Source organism: Nerophis ophidion, linkage group LG13 (assembly GCF_033978795.1).
Source record: "Nerophis ophidion isolate RoL-2023_Sa linkage group LG13, RoL_Noph_v1.0, whole genome shotgun sequence".
Lineage (NCBI taxonomy): Eukaryota > Metazoa > Chordata > Actinopteri > Syngnathiformes > Syngnathidae > Nerophis > Nerophis ophidion.
The window spans coordinates 39800704-39822651 of NC_084623.1; the positions used below are offsets into that span (position 1 = coordinate 39800704).

The window sequence follows — 21948 nt, forward strand, 5'->3', positions numbered from 1 at the left end:
AAAATGTAAGAAGCTATAACACTGTATATAGTATTTATTTTCAAAAACCGAACAGGTCCGTACAAAAACCTGAACGATGTATACGATGCAAAGAAAACCATCTTTTTACAACTATTTACATTAAATACATCAACTTGCAATACTGAAAATGTAAAAATCTACTATTTGTTAGGCCGCAGATATAAGTTTTATAAAAATCAACATAAAAAATAAATTAGTGAGAAGATTCAATGGCGCCACCATGTGTCATTCATTGCATTGACAGAAGAATGAAAGTTGGTGACGTGGCAACAATACTCCTTATTTTTTATCTTCATTTTTATATTATTGTTCTCTTACTACTAAGCAATTCAATCTGTTTTTTTAATAAATAATAATATTTACAACCAGGGTGTACCCCGCCTTCCGCCTGAATGCAGCTGAGATAGGCTCCAGCAACCCTGGGCCCCGTGACCCCGCAAGGGACAAGCGGTAGAACATGGATGGATGGATAACAAACTATAATTAAAATATAAAAATTACACAGCAAGTGGCATCGCAAACGATATATTTCCAGAAAGGAAGTGGCATAGTCTTCGTTAATGCATGGACCATAGTGACACAGACCACAGCTGAAAAATATATTTTTTGGTGGCCCTCTAGGGGGTGCTTGGGCCCTATGGTTGTGAAGCAGTGGTCTACACCAGTGTTTTTCAACCACTGTGCCGTGAAATACAGTCTGGTGTGTCGTGGGAGATGATCTAAATTCACCTATTTGGGTTCAAAATATTTTTTGCAAACTAGTAATTATAGTCTGCAAATAATGTGTTGTTGTTGAGTGTTGTTGCTGTCTAGAGCTCAGCAGAGTAACCGTGTAATACTCTTTCCTATCAGTAGGTGTCAGACGATAGCTAATTGCTTTGTAAATGTCGGAAACAGCGGGAGGCAATGTGCAGGTAAAAAGTTGTCTAATGCTTAATCCAAAAATAAACAAAAGGTGAGTGACCCTAAGAATAGGCATTGGAGCTTAGGGAAGGCTATGCAGAACGATACTAAAACTGAACTGGCTACAAAGTAAACAAAAACAGAATGCTGGACGACAGCAAAGACTTACTGCGGAGCAAAGACGGCATCCATAATATACATCCGAACATGACATGACAATCAACAATGTCCCCACAAAGAAGGATGAAAACAACTGAAATATTCTTGATTGCTAAAAAAAAATAGATGTGGGAAATATAACTCAAAGGAGGACCTGAAACTGTTACAGGAAAATACCAAAAAAGCTGAAAAACCCAACAAAAAAGTAGCGCAAGACAAGAACTAAAAGACTCAAAAACTCAAAATAAGTCAGGGTGTGATGTGACAGGTGGTGACAGTACACATACTTTGAGACAAGAGCTATATTGATGCATGCGAGTTTCGTTTTTTTAATGATTTCTGCTGGTGGTGTGCCTTTTGATTTTTTCAACGCAAAAAATGTGCCTTGGCTCAAAAAAGGGTGGAAAACACTGGTCTACACCACCCCTAAAGGGCTCACACATTCACATAGATAAATAGAATTGAACTACATTCATGTCTATAATAAAGCTTGTGGCCACTTTCACAAATGTGTGCTTAATTTGCATTTAAGGCAAAGAAAAGTTATTAAAAGTCCACTTAAGAACTTTCAGTTTTGGTTGATTTTGGCAACGCCAGGGGACAAAAGCGGTAGTGTTTTGCCAGAAGAAGACCACATTTCCCATGAAGACAAGCGCATATAGCGTCAAACTGACATGTATTATTGGCACAAATATTATGTCTCTAATGGCTATGCTGATATTAAATAGCAGACACTATCAAAAAATTATCTTGGATTTTGCTACAAACTCACATCCGACTGGGTTGTGAGTTTTTCCTTGCCCTTATGTGAGCTCTGAACCGAGGATGTCGTTGTGGCTTGTGCAGCCCTTTGAGACACTTGTGATTTAGGGCTATATAAATAAACATTGATTGATTGATTGCTACAAACATGACGGTACTATTAAGGATGTATCGGGGCGGATTCAGTTCTGAAGCAGGTCTGACTGAAGCAAAGAAAGACCAGCGGGAGAGTTTTTACGAAGGAAATAGTGTGGAACTGCAAACTATTAAGATGGTGGCTTTTTATTTCTGATAGCTAACATTAGCATTATCATCTTGATTTGAGCATCGAAAGTCACTTACTAGTTGATCTTGAGTGTCCTTTTATCTGTTGAGCCTCCGTTTTTCTTTTCTTGTCTCCTAGTCATGATCCACTGCTCGGATCATGGCATATTCTGGTTTTGTTTTGTTTTGTATATCACATCCTGTTTGTTATTTGACTTCCTTAGTTCCTGGTGGCACTTCCTGTTTTGTTCTGTTGCCTAGTTACGTATTTGTGTCACCTGCCTTGTGTTTCTCACGCGCAACTGATTTTTGAATACCTCCCTATTCAAGCCTGCCTTTGTTTTCCATTCGGCCTCGCAGTGTAAACTTGCTTTCTATGCAACAGGTGACGTCGCTATCCCCGATCGTGGTAAATATCTTTTGTACTTGTTAGCTTCTACGCTATTCCTTCGTTTGTACCTAGCTCACATGCTAGCGCTTTCAAGTTCTTTCCAGCTCCCATGCTAGTTCGGTTGGTTTTGTCTATAGTGCCTATGTGCAAGTCATTTTGTTCTTAGTCTATTTTTGTAGTTGTAAATAAATCATCATCCTTACCTTCACGCTGTGTCCATTCCGCAGTGCATCAACGAGAGAACGCAACCACACCACGATGCCAGCAAAACGTCACACTCCTCGGACAAAACTTTTTGTTTCTTTAGTTGTTTTGGAGCTTCTGCCATGATAGTAGTAATTGCTCGTAGGCATTTTGTTTCTATTTGTTTTTGGCGTCGCATCTACTTCCGTCGTTTTAAGGAATGGGAAAGGCAAGTGACGTATGCCGTAAAGCAAATCGACACATTTGTAGTTTTTTTGTGTGCACTGAAAAAAGTGACTTTTTGGTGCTGTAAACTCTATTAGAGTAACTGTCATAATTTATACCTAGTATTTTTAACATTCAGTAAGAACTAGAGTTTCTTAAGTAAAATTTAAAATTTTATTAACGTAATACATGAATTATGGGGGAAGAGTAAGTTTTACTTATGTTTCTTCATACTATTTAAATGTTTATTAGTTGTACGTACATAAACCTAAAAATATTATGTAAACTTTACTCTGAAAATCCAGTGTTTTGAAATGCATGCACGACGATGCATGCACACAGCACAACAGGCTCTGGCCGACTGGCTCTGCTCCTGCCTTTAGAATCACTTCACAGAGTACTGCAAGGTGGCATTATGGGTAATTCTTATTTTGCGTTTATAATGTGTTACAGAATCGATGTTCTCCAGAAATGTGTTTGGTGTGGGTTCACAGAGTGTGGCGCATATTAGGAAGGATGTTAAAGTTGTTTATATCACAACCGTCAGTGTAAAAGGTATGGCTGTTGACTAAGTATGTAGTGCGATCTTGTGTGATAAGGAGCAAAACGCATGCGTCCGTCCGGCACGCATACAACATGGTGTAAAAGTGGGTGCTGTAGAGCAGTGGTCCCCAACCACCTGGCTGCGGCTGCTTAATAATTTTGTATTAAATTTTTTTCTCATCACACTCAGTTTTATACTACATGTCATTAATAAGCGCATGGGTGAGAAGAGGTTTTAAAATTATTAGCGCCCTGGCGGCTTATCAAGGAAATACGGTATATAAAATTTACTTAAAGTTTTGAGTAAAATTATGTTCCTGCTGATGAAAAACAAGTACACTTTACCTAATTTGTAAAACTTGGATGTAATTAAGTAACTGTTACTTAATATCTTCGCAAATGTTATGTTATATGGTAAGTAGAATTTACTTGATACTGGCAAGTGAGTGTTACTTGATATTGCAGCATTAAATTTTACTTAAATCATTTGCATGCAAATACTTACAATAATTTTTTCAAGTAAATCTTATGAGTTATTTTTTTCAGTGTGTCAAGGTTCCTGCCACCCTTCTCAAAGTCGCTAAGTGCCAGTAAAAGCGATACAGACCCCCTCGGGCCATGACCGAGGTGTCATTCAACTAGTTGTAAGTCCAAATAGTGATGAAAATATTTGATGAAGATTGAAAAGTTACTTAGTGCAGCTTTAATTAGTGTTAGTCGAGTCTGGGTGTATCTTCCATACCTTCTCCCTGAAGCTGTGCGGGGTCCAGCAGTTCCATCATGTAATCTGTGTCAATCTGCAAGTTGAGCAGGTCACTGCGCAGCAGCACCCACGTCAGGCAGGGCAGGAAGTCGTCAGCTCCCAATACCACATCTGTAAGACAGGAAAGGACGACTGGGACTATTCGCCATCTTTCGTGCGACAAAAGAAAAAGTACCTGAATTGGCATTGGCGCTCATGCTGTGGTAGATGCTCTTGCAGACTTTGAGCAAGATATGGACTTTCTTGTTGGGGGAGTAAGCCTTGTGCATACTTGCCCATTTTTGCTGGATCCGCTCAAGGGTGACTAAGTCCGGAACTCCGACGCCCGGCGCTCCCCCCAGCGCCTCCACGCCGTGGTCTTCCAGAACACGCTGGTTGTGATCCAGACGCTGCAAACTACCGTCGTTGGACCGCCAGATGTGGATGCAGGAGTAGAGGTGAGCCGACACAGGCTTTAAGGCCACCTTGTGCACGGACAGCTCGACCAGGTGGTCTATTGAATAGGGAAAACATCCCTATGGTTACTAATATTCATCTATGTGTGTATTTTACTGTGCAAAATGGTACCGATAACTGATACTGGCAATTTACAAACCTGTTTAAAAAGGCTGCAAACATGTTAGTTTGGGATTGAATTTAGGAGGGCAGTCTGGTGTCAAGTGCGCAATAGATAAATCTTTTTATTTTATTTTATTTTTTTTTCCTGTCCAGCTACTCAGGCAAAATATTTAGTTGGCGTACAGTCATGGTCAAAAGTTTACATGCACTTGTAAAGAACATAATGTCATGGCTGTCTTGAGTTTCCAATAATTTCTACAACTCTCATTTTTTGGTGATAGTGTGATTGGAGCACATACTTGTTGGTCACAAAAACATTCATGAAGTTTGGTTCTTATGAATTTATTATGGGTCTACTAAAAATGTGAACAAATCTGCTGGGTCAAAAGTATACATACAGCAATGTTAATATTTGGTTACATGTCCCTTGGCACGTTTCGCTGCAATAAGGCGCTTTTGGTAACCATCCACAAGCTTCTGGCAAGTTTTCTGGTTGAATTCTGGACCCCTCCTCCTGACAAAATTGGTGCAGTTCAGCGTAATCTCTGTGGTGTGTTCCCTTCAGCTGCGGCTGATTGGCATGTGGCCACACATGGTGTCAATCAGTCTGGTTCTATTTAGACCTGCTTTGTTCCTCCAGTCAGGGCTGGATTATTGTATTGTCATGTCGATGTCGCTCTTGTCGTTGCTACCTGTCATGTCGTATCATATCTTGTCCATGCAGCGTTGTGGTAAGCTACTGTATATTCGATAGTGGTTTGTAGCTTATTGTCTATTTTTCCCTGCTTCCAAGTTTGTTTTCTTATTACAAGTACGACTTCTGGTTCCCTGCTCGATTCTTGCTAGCTTCCATGTTAAGTTCCCTTTTGTTTTCTAGCTCCCATGCTAGCTCCCTTAGTTTGTTATCCGCCCACGTGCGCGTTTTTTGTTTGTACCCTTTGTTGGTTTTTGTCTTAGTGTTTTAAATTAAATCATGTTTTCCTGCAAAATGCCTCCTCCTTCTCTGCATCTCTGGGTTCGTCACAAACAAACTCTGACAGTCCACACGTTTAGGTCCGGGCTTTGGAAAGGTCATTCTAACGCCTTATTTTTCTAGCTTGATTTAGCCATTCCTGTAGCACTTCTGGCGTGTGTTTGGGGTCATTGTCCTGTTGGAACACCCAACTGCGCCCAAGACCCAACATCCGGGGTGATGATTTTTTTTTGGGAGGTAATTCTCCTTTTTTCAGTGTCCCAATTACTCTATGTGAAGCACCAGTTATATCGAAGCAAAACAGGTCTAGAGCATAATACTACCACCCCCATGTTTGACGGTATGAATGGTGTTCCTGGGATTAAAGGCCTCACTTTTTCTCCTCCAAACATTTTGCTGAGTATTGTGGCCAAACAAAAAATTTTTTGTTGGAGAAACAAGTTCATGTCAGAAAACCAACAAATTTCGCTGAACTGCACCAATTTTGTCAAGAGGAGTGGTCAAAAATTCAACCAGAAGCTTGTGGATGGCTATCAAAAACGCCTTATTGCAGTGAAACTTGCCAAGGGACATGTAACCAAATATTAACATTGCTGTATGTATACTTTTGACCCAGCAGATTTGTTCACATTTTTAGTAGACCCATAATAAATTCATAAGAACCAAACCTCGTGAATGTTTTTTGTGACCAACAAGTATGTGCTCCAATCACACTATCACAAAAAAATAAGGGTTGTAAAAATGATTGGAAACTCAAGACAGCCATGACATTATGTTCTTTACAAGTGTATGTAAACTTTTGACCATGACTGTAGATGCCCATATCGGCTGTACAAATTGACTTTACAAAAGAAAAGTGTGGGATAAATAGATAGATTTTTCAATTAACAAATGTTTTTTTGCTGCCCATTAGACCAGACCTGGGCAAATTAAGGCCTGGGGGCCACATGCGGCCCGTTGAACTTTTCAATTTGGCCCGCCGGACATTCCCATATTATTTTATTAGATCTTTAAGATGGAAAGTGTAGCTGCCATTATGATGTGCAGTCATGTATACTAATGACCGTAAGTCTTCAACTATACAACGTTTTTCAATGGTTGGAATCTGCGCTTATGGAAGATATACCAGTTATCATGTTAATCTAATTAGTTACAATGGTAATCTAATTAGTTACTGTGGTCATCTAATTAGTTACTATGGTAATGTAAGTCACAGCAGCTCAGACGAGGCACCAAGCAGTGTGGGTGGGAAGCGTTTCCAACAGATGCGGAAGGACATTTTCACAACAAAGTTCTAAAGCTTAGTGATATATGGAATAGAATAGAATAGGATAGAATATAAAGTACTTAATTGCCATCCATCCATTTTCTACCGCTTATTCCCTTTCGGAGTCGCGGGGGGCGCTGGCGCCTATCTCAGCTACAATCGGGCGGAAGGCGGGGTACACCCTGGACAAGTCGCCACCTCATCGCAGTACTTAATTGAATTCAGCAAATATCAGATATATCAGATTGTAGGTGGGTTTATTTTGTACCGTTTGCGTTCATATTTCACTATTTATTGCATTTTTGTTGCGTTTCACTTGATTGTAAAATGTGTTGCTCGAAAGCGGTGTGACATTCTTATTTTGTCAATATAATAATAAATAAATAAATGGGTTGCACTTGTATAGCGCTTTTCTACCTTCAAGGTACTCAAAGCGCTTTGACACTACTTCCACATTTACCCATTCACACACACATTCACACACTGATGGAGGGAGCTGCCATGCAAGGCGCCAAACAGCACCCATCAGGAGCAATATTCAGTGTTTTATCGTTCATAGAAAAATTTACAATTCTATTACGTTTTTTAAGGCTGTCTGTCATAACGTTTTTAGCATTCTATCAAACATAATTGTGAAGTTTTGTATTAGTGTTCCTAAAAATAGATATACCGGCCCCAAGACACATTTTTTGTGGCCCCCGACTCAAAATAATTGCCCAGGCCTGCATTAGACTGTTGAGATCCCCACATTTCCCAGGTTCAAATATACAGTGAAAAAAATAGCAATATTGCATTAAAGGCCTACTGAAACCCACTACTACCGACCACGCAGTCTGATAGTTTATATATCAATGGTGAAATATTAACATTGCAACACATGCTAATATGGCCGGTTTAGTTTACTAAATTACAATTTTAAATTTCCTGCGGAGTTTCTCGTTGAAAACGTCGCGGAATGATAACGTGTGCGCGTGACGTCACGGACTGTAAGGAAATATTAGCACAGCACCGTTTGCGGCTAAAAGTCGTCTCTTTTCATTGCGCAATTAAACAGTATTCTGGACATCTGTGTTGCTGAATCTTTTGCAATTTGTTCAATTAATAATGGAGACTATAAAGAAGAATGGTGTTGGTGGAAAGCGGTGGATTGCAGCTGCCTTTAGCAACCGAGACACAGCCTGTGTTTCTTTGTTTATCGTGAAGCTTTAACACAGAGAGGTCAAGCGAACATGTTTTCTACGTCAACCAGCAAGTTTTTGAATGGGAAAATTGTGATATTAAGTCGGCTCTTACCGGAGACTTCAGTGGATTATGGGACTTCCTCCTGTAGCTCAAAAAGGCAGCTGTGATCTTGGCCCCGCCATCGGCTTCTCTGAGAGACACTGGCGTTCACCGCAGCCATTCGACTTTCAGGTGTGTCTTTACAATCTCTCTAAAACACTATTAAAACAATAAGCAGATAAAGGATCTTCCAGAATTATCCTAACAAATGTGTCTAATTACATCTGAAACAGTCCCACAGCCGCCGCCAGGAGCCGTCACTTTTTATTTTTATTTTATGCTTCACTCCAACTTTCTTTATCCACAAATCTTTCATCCTCGCTCAAATAATGGGGAAATTGTTGCTTTCTCGGTCCGAATAGCTCTTGCTGCTGGAGGCTCACATTATAAACAATGTGAGGACGTGAGGAGCCCTCACACCGGCGGGGTCACGCGCACATCGTCTGCTACTTCTGGTACAGGCGAAGCTTTTTTATTAGCGACCAAAAGTTGCGAACTTTATCGTCGATGTTCTCTACTGAATCCTTTCAGCAAAAATATGGCAATAATGCAAAATTATCAAGTATGACACATAGAATGGACCTGCTATCCCTGTTTAAATAAGAAAATCTAATTTCAGTAGGCCTTTAAAGTATTTAAAATCAACATTCTTTTGTCAAGCTTTTGCATTGGATCTGTCCAAAACTGCGAAAGAAAAAGGTTCCCTGCAGAAATGAAATGATATCACTTACCTATCTCTGAGTCACTGAGGTCGGTCATACTGTCCAACAGCGCCTGGATATCAGGGTAATCCAGGAGAGTCTCCCTCAGTAATGTAAGCGATGACCTCACTTCCTGTAAGAACTCTGACCCCGTGATGTTGCCCGGATCGGTTCCTCTCTCCAGCGTTGCCTCCACAAATTCTTTCACGGCCATTGCGAAAGGTCCCCGTTTCCTGTCGCTCAGCTCCACGACGCGATTGGTCAGCCTCTTCTTCTGACAAACCAGGCTGCCGAGCGCCTGGCCCACTGCGGAGAGGCGATTTATGACTTTGTCAGCCAGCCGGTGGGCTGACGGGTGATGGGACGTGGGGCTCGGCGACTGATGTTCCTGTTCTTCTTCTATGCTGCTGACGGACAGCGAGTCCAGCTCAGGGTACGGTGGCGTTAGTAACGAAGAAGGCCTGGTGGGCGGTGGCAGCCAGAAGCCATCCTCGATCCAGGAGACCCTGTGAGGGGACTGAGACCCGGCACTGTCACGGTTCTGCAGCTCAGTGCTAGAAGCAGGCAAGCTCCCCGTGCTCCCTTTGTTGGAGAGGCTGGAAGTGGAACCTCGGCTGGACCTCCTGAGGACAACGCCTCCTTGAGGGGATGACACCGCCGAAGTTGGCTGGGATACTTCAGACTTGCGTCTGATCAGACCTGGATATCAAACAGGATGATTAACACCTCATGTCTGTCACAGGGTAAAACACAGTAAAGATTAGGGCTTTCCTGATCACTTCTGATGCAATACTGACATGGGAACCTTGAGTATTGGCCGATACCAATATTGATCCGATACAACATCGGCACAAGTCATGCAATCTTTTAAAATTTTTTAATTGTGGACTGTTTGAAAAGGCTTTGAACACTTGAAATTACTCAAAAGAACAATAGCAGGTGGGGGTGCTCAAAAAAATCGATTCACATCTTAAAGGCCTACTGAAAAGAAATGTTCTTATTTAAACGAGGATATCAGGTCCATTCTATGTGTCATACTTGATCATTTCGTGATATTACCATATTTTGCTGTAGGGATTTAGTAGAGAACATCGACGATAAAGTTCGCAGCTTTTGGTGCTGATAAAAAAGCCTTGCCTCTACCGGAAGTCGCAGACGATGACGTCACAAGGGTGAGGGCTCCTCACGTCCTCACATTGTTTATAATGGGAGCCTCCAGCGGCTAGAGCTATTCGGACCGAGAAAACGCCAATTTCCACATTAATCTGAGCGAGGATGAAAGATTCGTGGATGATGATATTGATAGTGAAGGACTAGAAAAAATAAAATAAAAATAAAACAAAAAGCGACAGCTCCGGGCATCGGCAGTGTGAGCGTTTCAGATGTAATTAGACACATTTACTCGGATAATTCTGGAAGATCCCTTATCTGCTTATTGTTTTAATAGTGTTTTAGTGAGATTGTAAAGACACACCTTGAGGTCGGATGGCTGCGGTGAACACGCAGTGTCTCAGAGAGAAGCCAAGCTCACAGCTGCCTTTTAAAGAGCTACTGCAGGAGGACGAACTATCCAATGATGTCTCCGGTAAAGTTAAGGTTAAAGTACCAATGATTGTCACACACATACTAGATGTGGCGAAATTATTCTCTGCATTTGACCCATCACCCTTGATCACCCCCTGGGAGGTGAGGGGAGCAGTGGGCAGCAGGGGTGCCGCGCCCGGGAATCATTTATGGTGATTCAACCCCCAATTCCAACCCTTAATGCTGAGTGCCAAGCAGGGAGGAAATGAGTCCCATTTTTATAGTCTTTGGTAAGATATATATCACAATTTTCCCATCCAAAAACATGCTGGTTGACGAGAGAAACATGTTCGCTCGACCGCTCTGTGTTAAAAACAAAGAAACACTGGCTGTGTCTCGGTGCTAAAAACAGCTGCAATCCACCGCTTTCCACCAACAGCATTGTTCTTTATAGTCTCCGTTATTAATTGTACAAATTGCAAAAGATTCAGCAACACAGATGTCCAGAATACTGTTTAATTGCGCAATGAAAAGAGACGACTTTTAGCCGCAAATGGTGCTGTGCTAATATTTCCTTACAGTCCGTGACGTCACGCGCACGCATTATCATTCCGCGACGTTTTCAACAAGAAACTCCGCGGGAAATTTAAAATTGTAATTTAGTAAACTAAACCGGCCTTATTGGCATGTGTTGCAATGTTAATATTTCATCATTGATATATAAACTATCAGACTGCGTGGTCGGTAGTAGTGGGTTTCAGTAGACCTTTAATCTCACTTTTTATTTATTCCGATTCTAAATCGATTCATCATTTTCAAGCAGTGACAACACAAAAAAATGTTTTCTTTTTTGTGCAAATTTAAGTCAATTTTTTTAAGAAAACATTTTTGGATTAAAAACAGTGAACAACTATTATTTGTATTATTGTTTATACTGTTGCTTTATTAAATATTTGGTTTTCTTTTTTTATTATTGGATTTAAAGTTAAAGTCCCAACGATAGTCACACACACACTGGGTGTGGTGAAATTAACCTCTGCATTTGACTCATTTCCATGTTCACCTCCTTGGAGGTGAGGGAAGCAGTGAGCCGCAGCGTTGGCCACGCTCAGGAATCATTTGGTGATTTAATCCCCAACGGGTTGTATGATAAGGCCATGCAGAATAAGGCATTAATAAGTACTTAATGATGACTAATTAAGAGCGAATATGTTACCAATTAGCATGTTAATGAGCAACTAATTAATGGCAAATATGTGTCCCCTATACTAAAGTGTTACCAAATAAATATATATGTATGATATTCTGGCAATATAATTGCATTGTGTCCAAAGTTAATTGAAATTACGCAAATGAATAATAACCTGTGATTAATGGCGGTTATTTCAAAATGTGATTAAAAATGTAAATGTTTGACATTCTTGCTCTCTTTTTAAACACACGAGTGCCTCTATTTGTGTGCATAGTGTCAGGATTATGTGTGGAAATGATGACTTTGCTCATTTTCATTATAATCCATCCATCCATTTTCTACCGCTTATTCCCTTTCGGGGTCGCGGGGGGCGCTGGCGCCTATCTCAGCTACAATCGGGCGGAAGGCAGGGTACACCCTGGACAAGTCGCCACCTCATCGCAGGGCCAACACAGATAGACAGACAACATTCACACTCACATTCACACACTAGGGCCAATTTAGTGTTGCCAATCAACCTATCCCCAGGTGCATGTATTTGGAAGTGGGAGGAAGCCGGAGTACCCGGAGGGAACCCACGCATTCACGGGGAGAACATGCAAACTCCACACAGAAAGATCCCGAGCCTGGATTTGAACCCAGGACTGCAGGAACTTCGTATTGTGAGGCAGACGCACTAACCCCTCTGCCACCGTGAAGCCCACTTCATTATAACTACTACACAAAATTAGTTCCTAATAAGATTAACAATATCCATCCATCCATCCATCCATCTTCTTCCACTTATCAGGGGTCGGGTCGCGGGGGTAGCAGCCTAAGCAGAGAAGCCCAGACTTCCCTCTCCCCAGCCACTTCGTCTAGCTCTTCTCGGGGGATCCCGAGGCGTTCCTAGGCCAGCCGGGAGACATAGTCTTCCCAACGTGTCCTGGGTCTTCCCCGTGGCCTCCTACCGGTTGGACGTGCCCTAAACACCTCCCTAGGGAGGCGTTCGGGTGGCATCCTGACCAGATGCCCGAACAACCTCATCTGGCTCCTCTCGATGTGGAGGAGCAGCGGCTTTACTTTGAGCTCCTCCCGGATGGCAGAGCTTCTCACCCTATCTCTAAGGGAGAGCCCCGCCACACGGCGGAGGAAACTCATTTCGGCCGCTTGTACCCGTGATCTTATCCTTTCGGTCATGACCCAAAGCTCATGACCATAGGTGAGGATGGGAATGAAGATCGACCGGTAAATTGAGAGCTTTGCCTTCTGGCTCAGCTCCTTCTTCACCAGAAAGGATCTGTACAACGTCCGCATTACTGAAGACGCCACACCGATCCGCCTGTCGATCTCACGATCCACTCTTCCCTCACTCGCGAACAAGACTCCTAGGTACTTGAACTCCTCCACTTGGGGCAGGGTCTCCTCCCCAACCCAGAGATTAATAACAATTCTTAACATTAACAATACCTATTAATTATTACTAATATTTCCATGCCGTTAATGTTGACATGATTTTAAATGTGAATCCACCTTCAAATAAAACAAGTTTTACGACACTTATTTTAATCTAAAATATTTGCATCAATTAGATGCAAATCTTAAAAACATAATGGATTAAAATTTAAATATGTATCTTGTGCTTGCAGTAGAAGTAAAAACTGTCCTCAAATGCATCATCCATAATGCACATGAATATTTTGAGTGTTTTTAGTACATTTAGTTAAATATGCTGGCCTGGAAATTGATCAAACTAATTACAATTACAGAAAAGGAAGGAATTAACAAATTAACAAAACAACTTCCAATTGCACAAACCAATCTTTAAGGTGTTTTGCCACCGTAATTCAGCAAAGGACAAAAGTGTGACAATCAGGAACAAAACCTACCTGAGCCGTCAGTGCCAACAAAGGCTTCTTGGTCCAGAGAGACGGCTCGGCTGCTCTTCAGACCGGAACCAGCCCAGTTTCGAGTGGAACTGAGGCGCCTCTCTCGCCTGTAAGTTGGCGTCTGTGTTGGGCACTGCACGCTGGTTGCCTGATGCGTCAGCCAATCATCTCCATGCTCAAGAAGATACAGTGGGTTGATGACACACAGAGCTCCGTTGGCTGAGGTTAACTACAAGAACACACACAAAAAGTGGACAATCTGTAAATGCATTGTATATAGTGGTGGTTAAAAGTTTACATACACTTGTAATGAACATAATGTCATGGCTGTCTTGAGTTTCTAATAATTTCTACAACTCTTATTTTTTTGTGATAGAGTGATTACAGCACGGGCTTCACGGTGGAAGAGGGGTTAGTGCGTCTGCCTCACAATACGAAGTTCCTGCAGTCCTGGGTTCAAATCCAGGACTGCAGGAATCTTTCTGTGTGGAGTTTGCATGTTCTCCCCGTGAATGCGTGGGTTCCCTCAGGGGACTCCGGCTTCCTCCCACTTCCAAAGACATGCACCTGGGGATAGGTTGATTGGCAACACTAAATTGGCCCTAGTGTGTGAATGTGAGTGTGAAAGTTGTCTGTCTATCTGTGTTGGCCCTGCGATGAGGTGGCGACTTGTCCAGGGTGTACCCCGCCTTCCGCCCGATTGTAGCTGAGATAGGCGCCAGCGCCCCCCGCGACCCCAAAAGGGAACAAGCGGTAGAAAATGGATGGATGGATGGATGATAACAGCACATACTTATTTGTCACAAAAAAAATTCATGAAGTTTGGTGTTTTTCTGAATTTATTATGGGTCTACTAAAAATGTGACCAATTCTGCTGGGTCAAAAGTATACATACAGCAATGTTAATATTTTGTTACATGTCCCTTGGCAAGTTTCACTGCAATAAGGCACTTTTGGTAGCCATTCACAAGCTTCTGGCAAGCTTTTGGTTGAATTTTTGACCACTCCTCTTGACAAAATTGGTGCAGTTCAGCTAAACATGTTGGTTTTCTGACATGGACTTGTTTCTTCAGCATTGTCCACAAGTTTAAGTCAGGACTTTGGGAAGGCTTCTCCAAAACTTTAATTATAGCCTGATTTAGCCATTCCTTTACCACTTTTGACATATGTTTGGGGTCATTGTCCTGTTGGAACACCCAACTGCACCCGAGACCCAACATCCGGGCTGATGATTTTAGGTTGTCCTGAAAAAATTTTCATTGTCCCATTTAAAGCACCAGTTCCATTGGCAGCAAAACAGGCCCAGATCATAATACTACCACCCCCATGCTTGACGGTAGGATGGTGTTCTTGGGATTGAAGGCCTCACCTTTTCTTCTCCAAACAGATTGCTGGGTATTGTGGCCATACAGCAACATTTTTGTTTCATCTGACCACAGAACTTTCCTCCTGGAGGTCTTATCTTTGAAACATTTTTTTTAAATCTTTGTCCATATGATGTCAGAAGCTTGTGGATGGCTACAAAAAGCGCCTTATTGCAGCGAAACTTGCCAAGGCACATGTAACCAAATATTACATTGCTGTATGTATACTTTTGACCCATCAGATTTGGTCATATTTTCAGTAGACCCATAATAAATTGAGAAAAGAACCAAACTTCATGAATGTTTTTTGTGACAAACAAGTATGTGCTCCAATCGCTCTATCACAAAAAAATAAGAGTTGTAGTAATTATTGGAAACTCAAAGCAGCTATGACATTATGTTCTTTACAAGTGGATGTAAACTTTTGACCACGACTGTCTATACTTGACATTAAGGATGTGCCGATTGATTGGTATTGACCGTTTTTTTTTTTTGTGAAAAAGCATGTGATCGGCCATTACCGATTAATGCCAATCACAAATGCTGATCCTCTCTGCCAAAACTAATGTTATTCACTTCCATTAGGGCAAATAAAGTCAATTTCTTTATAGTTTAAGTAGCATTATCAAGTATTATTATCATTGGAGGACAAAGCTATAGAAAGGATAACATGACAACAACGGTTGACGTGACAGCATTGTCACAGTAAGTGGTGGTGTCCATACCAAAGGGTAATACCAGTATAGGATCGATACGATTGTGATCAGATCGATATTTTTACGTACTCAAAATATTTTGTTGTTTTTGTCACGGTTTACAAATCAAGGAAATAATTTCCTAGACACGGGAGAGCATGATCCAAAGGGTTTAAAATGAGTAACTGAGTAGTTTTTTTGCTTTGGTTTAGTTATTTTATACAATTGACTTAGTTTTGCTGAAACAAAAGAGAAAATTACCTATTTTAAATATTGTGTTGGTATTGATAAAAATGTCTTACTCTAAATACAGTGGGGCGAAAAAGTACCAAAATGGATACATGGATGATACAGCAGAGGATTGGGAGAATGTCATGTGGTCAGATGAAACCAAAATATAACTTTTTGGTATAAACTCAACTCGTCGTGTTTGGAGGAAGAAGAATACTGAGTTGCATCCCAAGAACACCACACCTACTGTGAAGCATGGGGGTGGAAACTTCATGCTTTGGGGCTGTTTTTCTAGTAAGGGGACAGGACGACTGCTCCGTGTTAAGGAAAGAATAAATGGGGCCATGTATCGTGAGATTTTGATCCAAAACCTCCTTCCATCAGTGAGAGCTTTGAATGGTTGACCAAATACTTATTTTCCACCATAATTTACAAATAAATTCTTTAAAATTCCTACAATGTGAATTCCTGGCTTTTGTTTTCACATTCTGTCTCTCACAGTTGAAGTGTACCTATGATTAAAATTACAGACCTCTGTCATCATTTTAAGTGGGAGAGCTTGCATAATCGGTGGCTGACTAAATACTTTTATGCCCCACTGTACATTGAAAAATGTACAGTTGATACATGATCAGTATTGGTATCGGCCGATCTCCCTCATGGATGATCGGCATAGGAATTGGCAGCAGAAAACCCTGAAGGGAATATCCCTACTCAACATGAATACACCTGCAGTTCACCATCCCATACATCCGTCCCTCGGGATAACAATATTTCATTGCAGCTATACACAACTACAGTACATTGAAAAAAAATTATAAATCAAATTACTGCACATTGATATCTTTATAAAGGCATTTGCAGCGCCTGCTTTATAAGGAGCTCTAGGTCAGTTCTTGATTTTGAATTTCCACACTATACTCATTATTATTATCATTATTAATATGTCATACCTGTATGGAGCACATCATGGTGTTTGGCTCCAACTCGTTCACGTCGGCATCCGTCATCTGGTCAGGCGGTGCGCTGAGCCAGGTTTCTACATGACAAAGTCATATTACATATTCGTGAAATATGTTGCTGGTCCATGAGAAGGAATCATTGATTTGCCACTTTTGCAGTCAGGCAGCTTACATAATTTGCATGGAAGGATGCATGAGTACATATTTTTAAAAGCAGATTTCCTGGATGTGGGAGACATAAATATTAAAAACTCTAACGTATGTTCTTATTGTTCCTATAAGGACAGTGATTCCCAACCACTGTGATGTGGCACATGGGTGTGCCATGAGAGATCGTCAGGTTGGCGGTGAAATATCCAATTTCATTTATTTGGTCTGAAAATTATTATTTATTTACTACAATTATAAGATTACATTAATCTCTGAATACTGTAATTGAAATGTACATATCCCACCAGTATTTACTCTATTAGTGGAAATTATTCCAAAATATCATTATGATTTAATCTGTCTTGTGTTTTTTTCTACTGTATACATTCCCTTAGGTCATGGGTGTCAAACTCTGGCCCGCGGGCCAAATTTGGCCCGCTATGTAATTTATTCTGGCCCTTGAGACAATATTAAATTAACATTAGAGCTGGCCCGCCGGTATTATACAGCGGCGGTGCATTCACTGCTAATTCTAATACTTGCCAACTCTCACGATTTTCCCAGGAGACTCCCGAATTTCAGTGCCCTCCCCCCCCAAAAATCTACCTAGGCAACCATTCTCCCGAATTTCTCCCGATTTCCACTCGGACAACAATATCGGTGGCGTGCCTTAAAGGCACTGCTTTTAGCGTCCTCTACAACCTGTTGTCATGTCCGCTTTTCCGCCATACAATCAGCGTGCCGGCCCAGTCAAGTAATATATGCGGATTCTACACACACACACAAGTGAATGCAAGCATACTTGGTCAACAGTCAAACAGGTCACACTGAGGGTGGCCTTATAAACAACTTTAACACTGTTAAAAATATGCACCACACTGTGAACCCACACCAAACAAGAATGAAAAACACATTTCGGGAGAACATCCGCACTGTAACACAACATCAACACAACAGAACAAATACCCAGAATCCCTTGCAGCACTAACTTCCGGGACACTACAATATACACCCCCGCTACCAAAAAACCTCGATTTTGCATGTCAGTATAAAGTAATATAAGCCTTGCTTGTTCAATATTCAATGCAAAACTTGTTTGGGTCCCTATTAAAAGGTTAAGTTGTTCAACTTTGGGCCGCGGCTTTGTACAGTTTAGAATTTTGGCCCACTCTGTATTTGAGTTTGACACCCCTGCCTTAGGTGGTACCATATCTGCAGGCTTTGACAATCAAATCATTATTTACAAAACCCGAAACCAGTGAAGTTGGCTCGTTGTGTAAATTGTAAATAAAAATAGAATACAATGATTTGCAAATCCTTTTTGTACTAGGGTTGTGAATCTTTGCGCACCACACGATTCAATTTGATCCGATTCTTGGGGGTAATAATTCGATTCAGAATTGATTCCTGATTCAAAACGATTGTTGTATCAAAATGTGTACTTTTTAATAACATTGGATGCAAGTTCTACGAATAACTACATTAGTCCATAAAATAAATACACATCTCTGATCAAGTACTATATAACCATATTTTTTGGAGTATAAGTCGCACCTGCCGAAAATGCATAATAAAGAAGGAAAAAAACTTGTATAAGTCGCACTGGAGTATAAGTCGCATTTTTTGGGGAAATTTATTTGATAAAACTCAACACCAAGAATAGACATTTGAAAGGCAATTTAAAGTAAATAAAGAATAGTGAACAACAGGCTGAATAAGTGTACGTTATATGACGCATAAATAACCAACTGAGAAGGTGGCTGGTATGTTAACGTAACATATTATGATAAGAGTCATTCAAATAACTATAACATATAGAACATGCTATACGTTTACCAAACAATCTGTCACTCCTAATCGCGAAATCCCATGAAATCTTATACCTCAAGTCTCTTACGTGAATGAGCTAAATGATATTATTTTATATTTTACGGTAATGTGTTAATAATTTCACACATAAGTCGCTCCTGAGTATAAGTCGCAAACTATGAAAAAAACTGGGACTTACAGTCCGTAAAATACGGTACTTAAAAGAAAAGTGGTTTTGTTGTATAAAATGCTTCCAAACATGTAATAAAGTGAAATGCAAATAAGGCAGCAAATATGGGCATCAACAATATGAGTTGTCTTAGTGTCTGGACAGGACAGATTTTTGATTTTTTTAAATCGATTTAGAATCGTTACAAATAAGAATCCTGATTAATCTAAAAAAATATTTTTTTTCTGATACCTTTACTATTTTATACAACATAAACACTTTGTGGCACAATAGAAACGATGCAAAGTCCAAGCAAACTAATAATTTCCACCAACATTTTAAAAATATACAAAAAATTGCAAATAAGAATGAAATGCATACGTTGTATGTATAAATGTATATGTTGTATATAATATTGGATTAGATTAGATTGTACTTTATTTATTCCTTCAGGAGAGTTCCTTCATGAAAATTAAAATTTTCAGCACAATCCCATTCAAGATCAGACAAACATTACAGGGAAAAAGAACAGTATCGCTGACGGGTCTGCCGGCTTCCAGCGCCCCTTACAAAAAAGGTGAGATACAGGTAAACAAGTGGGGGGAAATTGGGAGAAAAAAAATAGACGATTAAAATAAAATAAAATAAAATTAAAAAATCGGTCTAAGCCTGGGCCTCTGGAGAGGGGGTCCAGACTGAGGCCAAGGGAAAAAAACAACAACTCATAGCCATAGTACACATCCCTCTCACATGTGTGTAAGAGGGAAACATTAAACATCAAAGAACACAAAGGACATGAAATACATTAAAGCAGTGGATACAACCAGACACTTCTACATACAGCTAAGAATAAAAACTAAAAGAAACATATACACTGTGGTGGTATTGTTATAAAATTGTACTACTTTTTTTTTAGGCGCTAATATATCCTCCTTCCTGGTACAGCAATAAAAGTGGCGCACACATGTACTGTAGACAGCGTGGGCGGATTTAATATATAATCACTTGCAAACTGCAACTACCAACTGGGAATCAGTTCTCAACGTTCACTTAAAAGAGCCGTTCAAAACACTTGACTTGTTTGCGAACAGCACATTAGTTTAGTAGGGCGCAGCTGACATTGTTGTACCAGGAACAGGGTGAATTGTGATGCTCGCGGCTCGTTTGAAGACAACCACATTTTGGGTGCAAACTTTGCCTTTAACAATCTGTCCACTGCTAGAGAACTGGTGTTGTGTCTGGATTAACCTATGAGTGGCAGAAATGAGCCACAGGTTACACAGTCTGTCAAAATATACACAAAAAGAAGAGCTAGGCATAACTGTTAGTGCATATGCTAACTTCATTTCAGTGGAATTTATTGCCATCATTCACAATCATTATGAAAGACATGGCGACAGACGGATTTGTTTTAATGAATCCTAACTTGTAAATAAATGTAGATAAAAGTCAGTTTACAGTGCAGCCAATGGGAGGTCCTCTGTTTTGCCCCAAAAATCCAATAAATAACCATTCAAAAAGCGCCAACAATACTCCATTTACATTTCATGGCTTGAATATTAACCAACTATTAGTGATATTGTTATTATAATCGCTAATGCCGACGGACTATTTATAGCGGCGCCATGATAACAAGCCTGTGTACAATTTCAATATGATAGACGAGTGAGGTGTTTTCTAACGTCCTAGCTCTCTGGAAGTTTATTATAGATCATAAATCATGAATCGCACCTAGACAGAAGAAGTCTGAATAAGTATTTCGACAAGTTGGTATACTTTGACAGCCATTTAGGACGCGGAAATGGCGAGGACAAGACGAAAAGACATTTGGTCACCCAACCCCATTTCTCCGAAGATTAGGAGTCATTTTTCATCTAAATGGGAATATACCAACATCCAAGCAGTCGGCATACTAATGACAGCAGCATACTTGCCAACCCTCCCGGATTTTCCGGGAGACTCAGCGCCTCTCCCGAAAACCTCCCGGAAGAAATTTTTTCCATAAAATCTCCCGAAATTCAGCTGGAGCTGGAGGCCACGCCCCCTCCAGCTCAAACATGCACAGTTCGAAGCTTGAAAGAAGGATTGCTGGTGGATCTGATGGCATTTAAAGTCATTTTTAAAAACGATTGCTAATCCTCCTCCTTTTCGACCGGACGACCGGGGAGAATTAAAGTAGGAACACTCCGGAGGAAGAAGTTCATTAAGAGGGGCGGACACACCGGCTCTCAGCCATGTTTCCGTCACACAGAGGAAGTCAAGTCCACCGCCCGCGGGAAGTGAAGAAATCCTTCAGGACGTTTTGTTTGTCAAAGATCTTGCGTTCACAAGACCGAACCAGGCGGGGGCCAGCACGTCCAAGGGCAAAGCTAATCCAGGTCGGGCCCGACACAGAGCTGACAGCGAGAGACGGCAGGGTAAAGCACATACTCGCGCCATCTTCTGGAAACTCGGAAGTGACGTTACTCAATAGTGAAAGGTAAGTGTTGTTGTTGTTGTTTTTAGTACCCATCAAGCACAGTACAGTTAGTAGAACAACTGTGTTTTTATTACTGTGTATTTGATAGGTGCCGTCTGAAATTCAAATATTTATTTTATTTATATGTATAATAAAATAAATATATATAGCTAGAATTCACTGAAAGTTAAGTATTTCATACATATGTTTATATATATTAATTACAACCAATATAAAAATATTGGCTGTAAATATACCCTCTTCTTAACCACGCCCACCGCCCCAACCACACCCCCAAACCACGCCTCCGCCCCACCCCCGACCATGCCCCCCACCTCCCGAAATCGGAGGTCTTAGGGTTGGCAAGTATGGACAGCAGACTTTACAAAGTAAGTGATGTTTTATTATGTTGGCTCTCATAAAGTCTGCAGTGAGTAATAATCAGTGATGAAGAAAAAAAAGAGCAAACATTGTGATGTGTTTTTTAAATTAATGCACTGCATGTGCTCAAAATGATCTAAATATGTAAATA

At 40.7% G+C, this 21948-nt stretch overlaps 1 protein-coding gene across 6 annotated transcripts in view; it reads right to left on the bottom strand.

Moving 5' to 3' along the window:
- The window catches only part of rinl (Ras and Rab interactor-like), a 56987-nt gene that overhangs the window by 14078 nt on the left and 20961 nt on the right, over nucleotides 1-21948 (bottom strand). For all 6 annotated transcript variants that reach the window (XM_061918898.1, XM_061918896.1, XM_061918895.1 and 3 more), the window contains 5 exons: nucleotides 16822-16907; nucleotides 13579-13807; nucleotides 9025-9693; nucleotides 4390-4707; nucleotides 4194-4325 (listed from right to left, as the gene is read on the bottom strand). In XM_061918898.1, coding sequence (XP_061774882.1) covers nucleotides 4194-4325; nucleotides 4390-4707; nucleotides 9025-9693; nucleotides 13579-13807; nucleotides 16822-16907 — 1434 coding nt within the window. The remainder of the gene's footprint in view (nucleotides 1-4193; nucleotides 4326-4389; nucleotides 4708-9024; nucleotides 9694-13578; nucleotides 13808-16821; nucleotides 16908-21948) is intronic.